At 43.3% G+C, this 12,245-nt stretch overlaps 1 protein-coding gene across 1 annotated transcript; it reads left to right on the top strand.

Moving 5' to 3' along the window:
* On the top strand, window positions 1-11,494 carry LOC104372963 (heterochromatin-associated protein MENT). The gene is made up of 8 exons (XM_009978762.2): window positions 1-47; window positions 1,894-2,070; window positions 3,140-3,226; window positions 4,846-4,983; window positions 6,932-7,049; window positions 7,532-7,674; window positions 10,045-10,212; window positions 10,948-11,494. The coding sequence occupies exons 2-8, from the start codon at window positions 1,903-1,905 to the stop codon at window positions 11,347-11,349; spliced, it is 1,224 nt and encodes a 407-aa protein (XP_009977064.2). The 5' UTR covers window positions 1-47; window positions 1,894-1,902; the 3' UTR covers window positions 11,350-11,494.
* The last annotated feature ends 751 nt before the right edge of the window (window positions 11,495-12,245 follow it).

A 12,245-nucleotide genomic window follows, 5' to 3' on the forward strand; every position in this document is an offset into this window, starting at 1 on the left:
TCCTGACTGAAGACTCATCTTAACTCTTCTCTCCCTCAGGATTTCAGGTAGTGTAACTATTCATATCAAAATAACTAGCTTTATTTTGGAAGTCTTAAAAAAAATCACGTTAAATTGTTTGGAACTGAGCAGTTAAATGATGGTGCACAAGTCACATAGGGGAAGGGAGTGTGAAGTGTAGCCCTTAGGAAAACCCTGTGCCAAGGCACAGTGGTCAGAATGCAAGGTTGGGCAAAACCTACACAGCCTGGGAGGGTGGAAAGTCTCCTCACCTGTAGGAAGGGTGCCGGGCTACCAGTTGATTTGGGATCAGAGGCCAGAGAACAGGCTGCAGAAGAGAATACCCTCCTACTGATCCTGGGAGTGAACACAAAGACCGCACGAGTCTGTAGCCCAGTGTTTTGGATGCTCAGCATGGGGTGTATTGGTTCAAGCCTCTGCTTCATTAATATCAAATAACTACCGTATCAGGCAACTAAACTTTTCCTTTCCCAGATGCCCAGAGTGGCTAGTGGACCAGCGAACCTCACAGAAATGCACACGTGTTCTCTCTCTCAAGCCTGAGAAATGCTTGATTGCTCCATGCAGATTCAGTTCAGGTGCTCTCTGGGAACAGCAGATGGAGATGTCGGTTTGAAAATCTTCAGGCAAAAATGTTCAGCTCAGCCCTGTTCCCTAGATATGCTCTGGAGTATCAGCATCTCCAGGCACAGCAGTAAGAGGTACCTGATTTGAAGGTCCTAAAAATGCTTCTGTATGAGGTAGGCTGCAGGGCATTCACCTCTGAAGCACTCCTGAGAATGCTTCAAAGCAGTTGTGGAGCCCTGAGAAGCTTTGAAATCAAAACTCGAGGATGCCAGAGGCTCCGGGCATCTCTAACACTGCATGGCAGCTGGCTTTGAGGACCGCAGGGTTTGATTTAAGCATGTAAATTGTGGGTGAAGATTTAAATGTCCAGTTGCTTTTGTTGATCTAATGCTTAACTTTTCACTTGATGCCATCTTACACTGACTTAGAACATGTTTCAATAGTCCTTTACTGGTGAAGACAATGGAAATTTCTGAATTTATTCTAATATTTGTCACTAGTATTAGATGGATCTAAAATAAGCTAATAAGAAGCACAAGTTTGTTCTAGATCCACATATGGAAAATCAGTTTAATCCTGGGGTTGTTTTTTTTTTATTTACTTTGGTTTTGTCCTGTAAAAACATACTTAGAAAAATAAGCAGAACAATGATGGAAAATCTGCAGGTTCTGATAAGCCAGCAGAAAAACAGGGAAAATTCGTTGTTGTTTAAAACAGGAACTATTTGGGGCTGTATGTAAGATACAAGAGTTTACCTGAAAAACAGTAATTAACAAATCCAGCTGCAGCTTCCAAATGTGGGTTTACCTACACTAACAACACATAAAAATCTACGGATGTCTAGTAGCCTCCAAGATATATGTAGCGAATTGCATGAATTCACCATGCTTTTTTCAGCAGAAAATAATAGCACAGGAAGTTCAAAGAAAGAGAAGAAAGCTCAAAGCAGCACAGAGAGAAATGACTCTGTTTCACTTCCTCAGGATCAAAGAATAATTCCATGAACCTTAAGCAAACGGGCTTTGAAACAAGTTTGGTGTGTGAAAACATTTCTAGCTAAAATCGTGCTCGTCTGATGAAGAATAAATAAAAAAGCTGAGGACATTCAGGAGTGATGGGGAAGGGAGAAATAATACAGGTCTTAAAAAGAGACCTACTAGCTGACTGTGCTTGGTCTCTGAGGGGTGCTTTACCCATTACAGGGACATCCCACAGTGTATTTGGGATCTCCCACTAGCAGCTTTGTATTTTTTAAAAGAAGGGAAGCAGCAGTCATCACCTCTCTCTGACACTTATTTGTCTCAGGCTGCATCAATGGAGTCTCTCTCAGCGACAACCAACAGCTTCACTCTGGACCTTTACAAAAAGCTGAATGAAACTTCCAATGGCAAAAACATTTTCTTTTCTCCTTGGAGCATTGCAACTGCTCTCGCCATGGTCTACCTGGGTGCAAAAGGTGACACTGCAACCCAGATGGCTGAGGTAAGCTCTGAAAGCAGCAGGACATCAGTTTACAGGTGGTCCCCACATTAATTGCATTATTTTTCTGCCTATGGGAAACAGAAAGGAAGAACATGGGAGAACAGTGACCTGCCATGATGTCTGGTTCAGGAAATAACCCCACTCACGCTGCCAGCAGTCCTGCAGGTCACTGTTCTTCCACTTTATTTCCAACATCTCCTAGCTCTGCTCTATCCCTGCCTTTAGCTTACACTTACAGTTCCAGAGTGTTGCAAGTGTCTGCCAGAGGGGAGTTATTGACATTAGAGACTACTGCTGGTCTTGCTCAGAACCCTTCTGAGGTTTCTGAAACCCACCTTCTGTTTCAATTGCCTTTTGAACAGAGTAATTCATCCAAAATAGTGCTCAAATGGCAATAAAGAGACAGCTTTACTAGCAAAATTAATATGGAGCTAAGATAATCTAGAAAAAAAAAGAGCATTAGAGATAAAATCACCACTTCAAGAGCCCAGCTGGTGCTGGAATACCGCATATCAAAGTTAGTAAGCTCTCCTGAACTCGTGTGGGGCTGCACAGGGGCAGTACAAATACCTTTGCTTGTGACATAGCATGAATAATACTAGGACTGAAAATACTATTTCCTTTATGCCTGCTTTAGCAGAACTTTTCAGTCTTGCACTCTTTTAGGTTCTATGCATTTACTGAAACATATTAAACATATAATTTTACATTTCTGTCCCAGTAGTAAGACTCTGAAGTGCACTATGCTCTTTGTTGTGCTTGGTCATGATCTGAAAATAAAATTCCATGTAGCTAAGCATGAACTGATGATTTATCTACATAAATTCGTATTTGAGCCGTAACACTGATGTATTATTAAGCAGTAAATGTGGATAAAACCTATACAATAATGATACAGTTATAGAGACTAAATCAAGAGTAAGGTCTTGTCCTCAGTAACTTTTAATAGACTAATTGTCATTGGGCATGACTGGTGAATTACCATAGAAAATTAACATAATTACATAACCCTCGGGCGCATTTCTCTCCAAAACCAAGCTGTCTTTATGGACATTTATCATTACCACAGGTTCTTCATTTTAACCAGACTGCAGGAAAAGAAGGTTCATCTGAGACAACAAGGCCTTCTCCGGGGAGACCAAAGAAAAGAAAGATGGTATTTATTACAATGAAAGACTCAGAGAAAAAAAATCTCTGAGAAAGGGATAGTTGGTCACAAGTAATGCTTTAGCCTTCTAAAATTGCTTGTCTTCAGTCTGTATCTACTGTTTCATTTCCGCAAGAACTATGCATAGAAAAAGTAAAAAAGCAGATCTTACCATAAAACTCATGAACTCAGGCCTTCAAAAGCAGAACTGAGACACTAACAGGGGTTTGCTTGGCCCTAATACTGTGTTGTGTGGTTTTAGCTGGTCCCTGGCAATATCAACAAACCAATTGCCCTAATGTGCTTAGGACAATTCTTTCTCTTATCAGCCTCAGGTTTGGGTTTTTTTTTCTGTAGTGAAAAACAACTACTGCATTCACATCTGACTCCAGCCTTACCCAATAAAGTCCCTTCCACCTTTTTCATGCATGGACACCTCAGGCAAACAAAATTCCCTCTTAAACTAACGCATGCTAATTCACCCTGGTTCATCAGCTCCTCAGAGACTTGCCACCAGGAGGAACCGCTGAGATCTTTTTCATCAGATGAACTCCCTAGGCACTGAAAGGCTTGTAAACTCAAACGAGCCATGTTTCTTTAGCACAGAAACGAAAGAAAGCTCAAAGAAACCAGATTAGACAAAGTAGAAAGAAAAGGGGGGAGGAGGTTATTTCATTCTCTCCCTGGGTGATGGGAGATGAATCTTCAAGATGAATCATTACATCCACATTCATTTTAGCAACTCACTGAGTTTCTGAGTTGTAGCGAAGTCTGCCTAATGTAGTGCTTCAGACATTTCCCTCCGTTACCTCTTCAGTCTGCTCCCACCCCCTTGCAAAACCCAACCCCTCCTATCCTGTGTCCTCTGGCTACCAAATTCTTTCCCAGCTGTCCTTCCTAGCAGCCCACGTCTCAGCATGAGACAGAAAAGACCAGAGCAAGGAACGCCACCTGACCAACCTTACGATAAGTCACCATAAGTCGGTGGCACAGACTCTCAGTGTCTCACACGCAGGACATGGTCTATTCCATGGAGGAGACTGCACCCAAGCAGCTGGAGGGGAGCAGCTGTCCAGTAGCAGTTTATTCTTTCATTAGCAAAGCAACAGCTGGCAACAGCTGGCGAGCAAGCTCACGCTCCCTAAAACCATCTACATTGATATCCAGGACAAGCTCCCTCCAAAATCCAAACAGCAACAGTAAAATTCATGTGAAACAGAGAAAGTCTGAACAGTTGGTACGCCCATGGCTTGCCATTAGTGTCTGTCAGAACTGAGCACATCCTCAAAAGCCGCAAGGCTGCTCTGGTGGGTCCTTGTGACACTGAAAATTAGTCCTGACCATGACTGAAATGAGGAGATTCAGCTCCCTGGTTTACTATCAGCTGATGTTCCCAAAGGCCTGCACAGCAATGCAGAAACAGATCACCATCCTATAGACAGAAAATAATTTGTCCAGTTATACACAGTGCTGCAAACATGCAACGTACTCAAAAAAAGAGCTCCATCCCCTGAAATTCCTTTTTAATTAAAACATCTTGGGCATTTTACATAACGACCGCATGTGCAACACTTCAGACAGAAAAAAAAAAAACCAACATTCCATATTAATTGCTTTCTCTTTCCAAGGACCCTGAGCACAAGCAAGCTGAAAATATCCACTCTGCCTTCAAAGAGCTCCTGTCTGCCATCAACAAACCCAGAAGCACCTACTTGCTGAAGAGTGCCAACCGGCTGTATGAGGAAAAGACGTACCCGTTACTGCCCGTGAGTTGAACATTTTTACTTCAAATGACTTTGACATTAAGAGGAATTGTCAACAGAGATGATAAAAATTTTCCAAATGATAGCACTGTGGTTTCAGTGGGAACATGAAGACAGACATATGGGGCTAGCCTTCTGCAGACAAGAGGTCCGTTTGTCTTCAACAGCAGTCAACAGTTTAGGAAGAGTATGGGAACAACCTAGGCTGTGTAGTGATGCTTCTCCAGAATCTGCTCTGGTCACCAAGCAATCTGCAGCTCAGAGACCTCCTGAACCAGAGGGCAAGTCTACTCATTAGCCCTTAATGAGCTGTTCTTTCATGAATTTGCAGACTTGCCTTTCAAATCTACCACAGCCCTCAGCACCAGGACGTCCACAGCTGAACTACACGCTGTAGGAAGAGCCTGTGTTTTCTGAGCCTACTGCCTGTTGGCATCATTATTGGTTTGGTTTTCCTCTAAAAAACACTTCTCCTTATCTCTGGTCATCCTCGTCCCCTGTCTCTGTGTCTTCTATACTCTAGCATTTCTGAGACTGGTGAGGCCAGACCTGCACAGAGAACTCAGACAATGGGCACACACCATACCTTTATACAGTGGCATTCTAATATTCTTTCTTTTGTTCCCTACTCCTTTCTTTGTAACTCTTAAAATTTTAATTGCTTTTTTGGCTGCTATTGGGCAGGTTTTTTCCATCCAGCTGTCCATTAGAGCTTCGACACCTCATTCCTGAGCAGTAATAATCACTCTCTGTAGCATACCCTTCACTGGGTCATACATAAATGTTTTAATATGTATTTCTAAATGTAAATATTTAGACTTGTATATTACAGAACAAATATTTTAGCACATATGTGGTAGTCCAGTAGTCATAACCCTTCACAGTGCACACTATTTCCTCCTACTCCTAGTTTCCAGTCGTTTAAACAAACAAGATCTATCTGCAGTGTCGTGGATCCTCAGCCTTTGTTGAGAAGTATTAACAAAATGCCTTCTGGCAATCCAAACAGACTGCAATGGCTCAACGTTCTTACTCACACGCTTCCTGACACCTTCAAAAAACTCCAACAGATTTGTGATTTGGGACTTACTGTTACAAAACGCTTTTGACACTCCTCCAATATGTCATGTTTATCCTTACGCCCACCAGACCTGCTCTATTCATTCGCCCCATACAGACTCATGAGTTTGGAATTACCTGTATCTCGGAAATCTTCTGAAAAACTGACATCGTATTAATCATCTTACAATTTCTGGAAGGTGGTTTTAAATGAGATTGCTGTTCTTTGATCTTGGAGTTTGCTTTGAGTATTAAGTAATTTGTCTTTCTGAACGCTTATTGCTCATTTCCTCCATAATCTCATGTACCTAGAGAATAATCTCATGTATCTAGAGAATTTCCTGATGGGAATCTCCATGAACTATTTCACAGTAGGCAAGAATGCAAACGTTAATTCTGCTTTTCTGCCATGACTTTATTCCATCAGAACATTCCTTTTATACATGATCCTCTGTTGTCCTCACAAACTCTCGGCAGGTTCCTCGCCTCTGAAGCAAACTAAAAGCCTTGTTGCAACTTTATATGAGACTATTCTTCCCTCTTGTACTGAACTCTACACCATAAAGAAGGAAAAAAGTATTTAAATGACATAAATGTCATTCTGAGAAATTAAAAAAAAAAAAAAAGTATAGCATGTTTGTCTCATGGGATATTTCAAAATTACAAATTTGCACTTTCAGATTTCTTGGGACTGAAGTTGGATCAGTCCATACTTAATATTCAGCATAGAATGTATCAAACCTTACTTGAAGGGTTATACCATTTAAACCAAATTATACGTTCTTTGATTATGTATTAGCAGATTGTACAATCTGTTGAAATTACTATTTCTAACATTTTTACAACTCCGATTAAACTAAATACGGATACATTTTCCAATTCTATCTTTCAGAAATTCTTGCAGCTCACTGCAAGCTATTACAACGCAAAGCCACAGGCTGTAAACTTTAAGACAGCTGCAGAACAAGCCAGAGCACTGATCAACTCCTGGGTTGAAAATGAAACCGAGAGTAAGTACCACCCTGATGGCTCTTCTCTTGTCTCCCTTTCAAACCATTTGTATTTCCGCATTTATTGCTCTTGCAGCCATGGATTCAGAAAAGATGGAAACTTAGGGGGGGTGACGAGCAAAGTGACGAATGCCTCTCTCCAGACCTAGGTGTTGCTCAGGCAGGTAGATACTGAGTGGCTCCACTCTCACCAGTGAGGGTTTTGCTTCTGCATTTTTCATCTGTTTGCAACCAAGCCAAGCTATTCCACTTTACCCACTTTCCAATGCCATTTACTTCACAAAAAATATATTTTTTAAAAAAAGATACAGAGATAGTTGAAAAGCCATTTTACCATATGTATACCATGAAAAATGTATGGTAAAAAAATCTCGCAAATGCAATCATTTTTGCTAGATAGGTAGGCACAAAGAAGGCACAATTAAAACTGATGAGTTACACAGTCACACTGGAATAACAGTCCTATTTGTTTGATCCTGAAGGGAAAATCCAGGATCTGCTGCCTGCTGGATCTCTCAGTTCTCGCACTGTATTGGTCTTAGTAAACGCCATTTATTTCAAAGGAAACTGGGAAAAGAAATTTCTGGAGAAAAATACTTCAGAGATGCCCTTCAGACTGAGCAAGGTAAATTCCTTGTCTATATGCCTGTTGTCCTGTGTCAACATGTCTATTACTGAAGAGCAAGAAACCTCTAGATGCTTCACCTGAGTTTCGTGTGCCACTACAACGCTAGTAACAGCCAGGCATATGGTTTTCACTCAGTGAGAACGGCAACTGTGAAAATAAGTCAGTATTATCTTATTTACTCATACCCACGAGAACATGATTTTCACTTTAATTAATAGTTCTTCAGTATCAAAACACTTCGGAACACCGTGGTTAAGTAGCTTAAGGACAAGAAGACATTCCTGCAAGTACCAAGGTCCCATTTTCAAAAGGGACTGGGTTGTTTTTGAGAGCAGTGCTTAAACACCTACGTCCCTTTTCCACTTTTGAGACACAGTCCTAACTCCGAGTTCAAGCAAACTGAACCAACCGTTCCTTCCTCACACATCCCGGGTGTTGCGTAAGACCTCCGAGGGAATGCTCATGGGGGTTCCTCACGTTAGCCGCACGCGTGAGGACAATGTGTTCAGTACACACTGCGGGCATGGCACTGAGCTGACAATATTTAAACGATCACACGCTGGCGATTTCGAGTGCAAACATCTTTTGTACGGGTAGACAACGTGAAGCGGTTGCGTCGATGACGTGACCGCGTATCTGAAACCTACTACACTACACGTGTGTGGTTTTGAGGTCCCTCCTGGTACATGGTTGTGGTGGGCTGGCCTCGGCTGGCTGCCAGGTGCCCACCAAGCCGCTCTGTCACTCCCCTTTCTCAACAGGATGGGGAGAAAAATAGAACAAAAAGCTCACAGGTTGAGATAAGGACAGGGAGATGGTTTACCAATTGCCCTCACAGGCAAAACAGACTCGACTTAGGGAAATTAACTTAATTTATTGCCAATTAATCACAGTAGAACAATGAGAAATTAGACCAAATATAAAACACCTCCCCTCCACCCCTCCCTTCTTCCCAGGCTCAACTTCACTGCCAACTCTTCTACCTATCCCCCAAAGCAGAGCAGGGAGATGGGGAATGGGGGTTGTGGTCACGTTGTCTCTACTACTCCTTCCCCCTCACACTTTTCCCTGCTCCAGTGTGAGGTCCCACTTACAGGATACAGTCCTTCACGTCCAACATGGGTCCTTTCCACAGGCTGCAGTTCTTCAAGAATTGCTCCAGCATGGGTCCTTTCCATGAGCTGCAGTCCTTCAGGAACGGGCAGCGCCAGCATGGGCCCCTTGCAGGGTCACAGGTCCTGCCAGTAAACCTGCTCTTGAGTGGGCTCCTCTCCACAGGGTCACAGGTCTGGCCAGAAGCATGCTCCAGCATGGGCTCTCCATGGGTTGCAGTGTCCTTCAGGACACATCCACCTGTTCCAGCGTGGGATCCTCCACGGGTTGCAGAGTGGATATCTGTACCACCATGATCTTCACCACACAGGGGAATCTCTGCTCCAGCGCCTGGAGCATCTCCTCCCGCTCCGTCCTCCCTGACCTTGGTGTCTGCAGAGTTGTTTCTTTCACATTTTCTCACCCCTCTCTCCCAGTTGCTGTTGCACAGCATTTTCTACCCTTTCTTAAATATGTTACCAACGTTGCCGACCTGCTCAGCTTAGGCCAGTGATGGGTCTGTCTTGGAGCTGGTTGGAACTGGCTCTGCCTGATATGGAGGCAGCTTTTGATGCCTCCTCACGGAATTCATCCCTGCAGCCTCCCCGCTACCAAAACTTGCCACATAAACTCAATACACTGGTGCACAGAGAGGGTTTAATTCACGGCGTACCTGACACAAAGCCTGCAAACAGAGGCTTTGATTTGATTTTGATTTTTTTACATTTGATTTTGCACTCAGATGTAACTCACGTGTAAAGCAGTGCATATATTAGTAAAAGCTCTGTGAACACAGTAGAGCACAGGAGTTCAGAAGACTATTGGGTAATCAAATCTCATTTGGTAAGTGGGTCCTCTATGGTCTGGGAAAGAGGAAAAGCCAGCACATGCCACAGAAAATACGGTTCAGAGGCAAAGAGACAGTAGTGCTTGAAAGCATAAAATTGGCAAAAGAGTTTATGGCATCCAGGGGAAGAAAGTCAAAGGTTTTTTTTTTTTAAGCTCACTCCTTTATTTTAAAATGAGAAATATATTCCATGTGGTTCAGTTAGCAGGCAGATACCGTATGAGTCTATTCTTTTTTTTTTTAAAGATCCTAATGACTTGTATGTGTATGTGACACTGTCCAAAGGAAAGGGTACTGAGTATGCAAACCCTGCTGAGTCGTGTACTTGTTTACAAAGTTTTGCTTTCAGTTCAATGAAGCAAGTAACCTTTATTATCCATTTTAAGGAATGAAGTAACACCGGTTTTTATGTCTGAATCTTTTCGCAGACCAAGACTAAACCAGTACAGATGATGTTTCTGAGAGATAAATTTTTGATACTCCATCAAAAAACCATGAAATTCAAAATCATTGAGCTGCCATATGTGGAAAATGAACTCAGCATGTTCGTTCTCCTGCCAGACGACATCAATGATAACACCACTGGTCTGGAGCTGGTAAAACTGACCTACTGGTGCATCCCATACACTATAAGACAGTAAGAGGGACAGATTAAAAGATTGAGGAGAGCTTCAAAATCATGATAGAATAGATTCCAATGTGTGCATACTCTGTTTCATAAACTAACACCATGATTTCTCAGCTTAAGAATCAGGGCATCTGATAACATTGCAAACATAGTATATTACTTAGGGATACTAAAAAGTATGTCCACACAACCATCTTAGCCTATTTTGTGTCCTCTTTTCTGTTGCTAGAATAGCACAAGGAAAGCAAGGACCAAATCTCAATCACCGTGCCCCAGAGTCATATTCTTCTGAGGGCTGTATTAATTCATTTTTATGTCATTTGCAGTCTGGATTTGCGCCTGATATTTTGCGGTGAGGTTTCTCAAACTAAGTGCTGACATCCCTGATCCAGAAGTTATCAACAGCCGCTCATGACCACACCGGGACCAGTTTCAGACTCTAAACAGATCAGGGCAAATATCTTTTTATTTGTACCCGAGGTCCCATGCATTCCACTTATTTACCAGTACTAAGAGAAAAGTCATCCATATACACACATAGCAAGTGCCTATTAACATCACTATGGGTCACATATTGCAAAAAAGTAATACTCTTCACATCAGAAAAAAAAAAAATAATTACTCTGACAGTTCAGCTCTACACCTCACCACCTTTAGGGAAACAGATTGTAAGTCACTGACAGCCTGATCTCACTCACTGCAGGTTGAAAGAGAGCTGACCTGTGAGAAACTGGCTGAATGGACCGCATCAGCCAGCATGATGAAAGCTGAAGTGAATCTGTACCTGCCCAAGTTGAAGCTGGAAGAGAATTATGACCTTAAATCCACGTTGAGCAGCATGGGGATACGACATGCCTTCGACCCTGCTCAGGCTGATTTCACAGGGATGTCAGCTAAGAAGGATCTTTTCATCTCGAAAGTTATTCACAAAGCTTTTGTGGAGGTCAATGAAGAAGGTACTGAGGCAGCAGCTGCCACAGGTGTCCTGGTGGCAAGATCAAAAGTACCAACAGTAACTTTTAAAGCTGACCACCCTTTCCTCTTCTTCATCAAACACAACAAATCCCAAACCATCCTCTTCTTTGGCAGACTCTGCTCACCCTAGCCAGAGTTTCTCCTTGCCCTGCAGAGCAGGGGACGCTTGCTTACCAACTCGGAGGCAAATACGAAAATCTGAAACTCGTGCTGCAACTGAGGGGAGTGCAACCTGAACCCTTTCTCCATCAGACCACACACCCCAGGGCCTCAGTAGCTCTGTGCTTCTCTCCTACTCCAAAGGGACAATGACGGCAGTGGGCAGAGCTCGGTGCCTTACACCTGCAGAGCAATCCCGGCTGCCGTTCGGACCAGGCCATCAAAGACAGCTCTGACCACTGTCAGCTATGGCGTGTCTGTCCCTTCCCCTCGCATTGGCACACGCAAACGTGCGCTGACATGGTCCCTCTCCTCGCCCTCAAGACTAGAGCCCGACTCAGACGTGGCCTTAGCCCTGACTCCCGCCGCAGCAGCCGGACCCTGCTCCTGCTCAGCCCTCCATGAGGCCCGTGCGTTGCAAATGGAGAGAGACGCCCCTGTAAGGAACGAGTAAAAAGTTTTCACGTAGTTTATTCAGGGACAAAGTCAAGTGGAGCAAAGATCCCAGCGCTGGGTGCATGGCCGTAGCCAGAAGCGCGCCAACACAATTGTCAGTGGGTGATTTAGACTGTAATTCGTTACATACTCATAAATGTTTTTACATATTCATTATTATCTCGGAGGACAGGGAGGAGATATTACAATTAGTATTTACATAACCCAGAGAAGTTGTGGCTGCCCCATCCCTGGAAGTGTTCAAGGCCAGGTTGGATGAGGCTTTGGGCAACCTGGTGTAGTGGAGGGTGTCCCCGCCCATGGCAGGGGGGTTGGAATTAGATGATCTTTAAGGTCCCTTCCAACCCAAACCATTCCATGACTCTATGATTCTATCTTACTCCCCCCTCCCACCGATCACGCACAGTTTGT

Source organism: Tauraco erythrolophus, chromosome 3 (assembly GCF_009769465.1).
Source record: "Tauraco erythrolophus isolate bTauEry1 chromosome 3, bTauEry1.pri, whole genome shotgun sequence".
In the NCBI taxonomy this organism is placed as follows: domain Eukaryota; kingdom Metazoa; phylum Chordata; class Aves; order Musophagiformes; family Musophagidae; genus Tauraco; species Tauraco erythrolophus.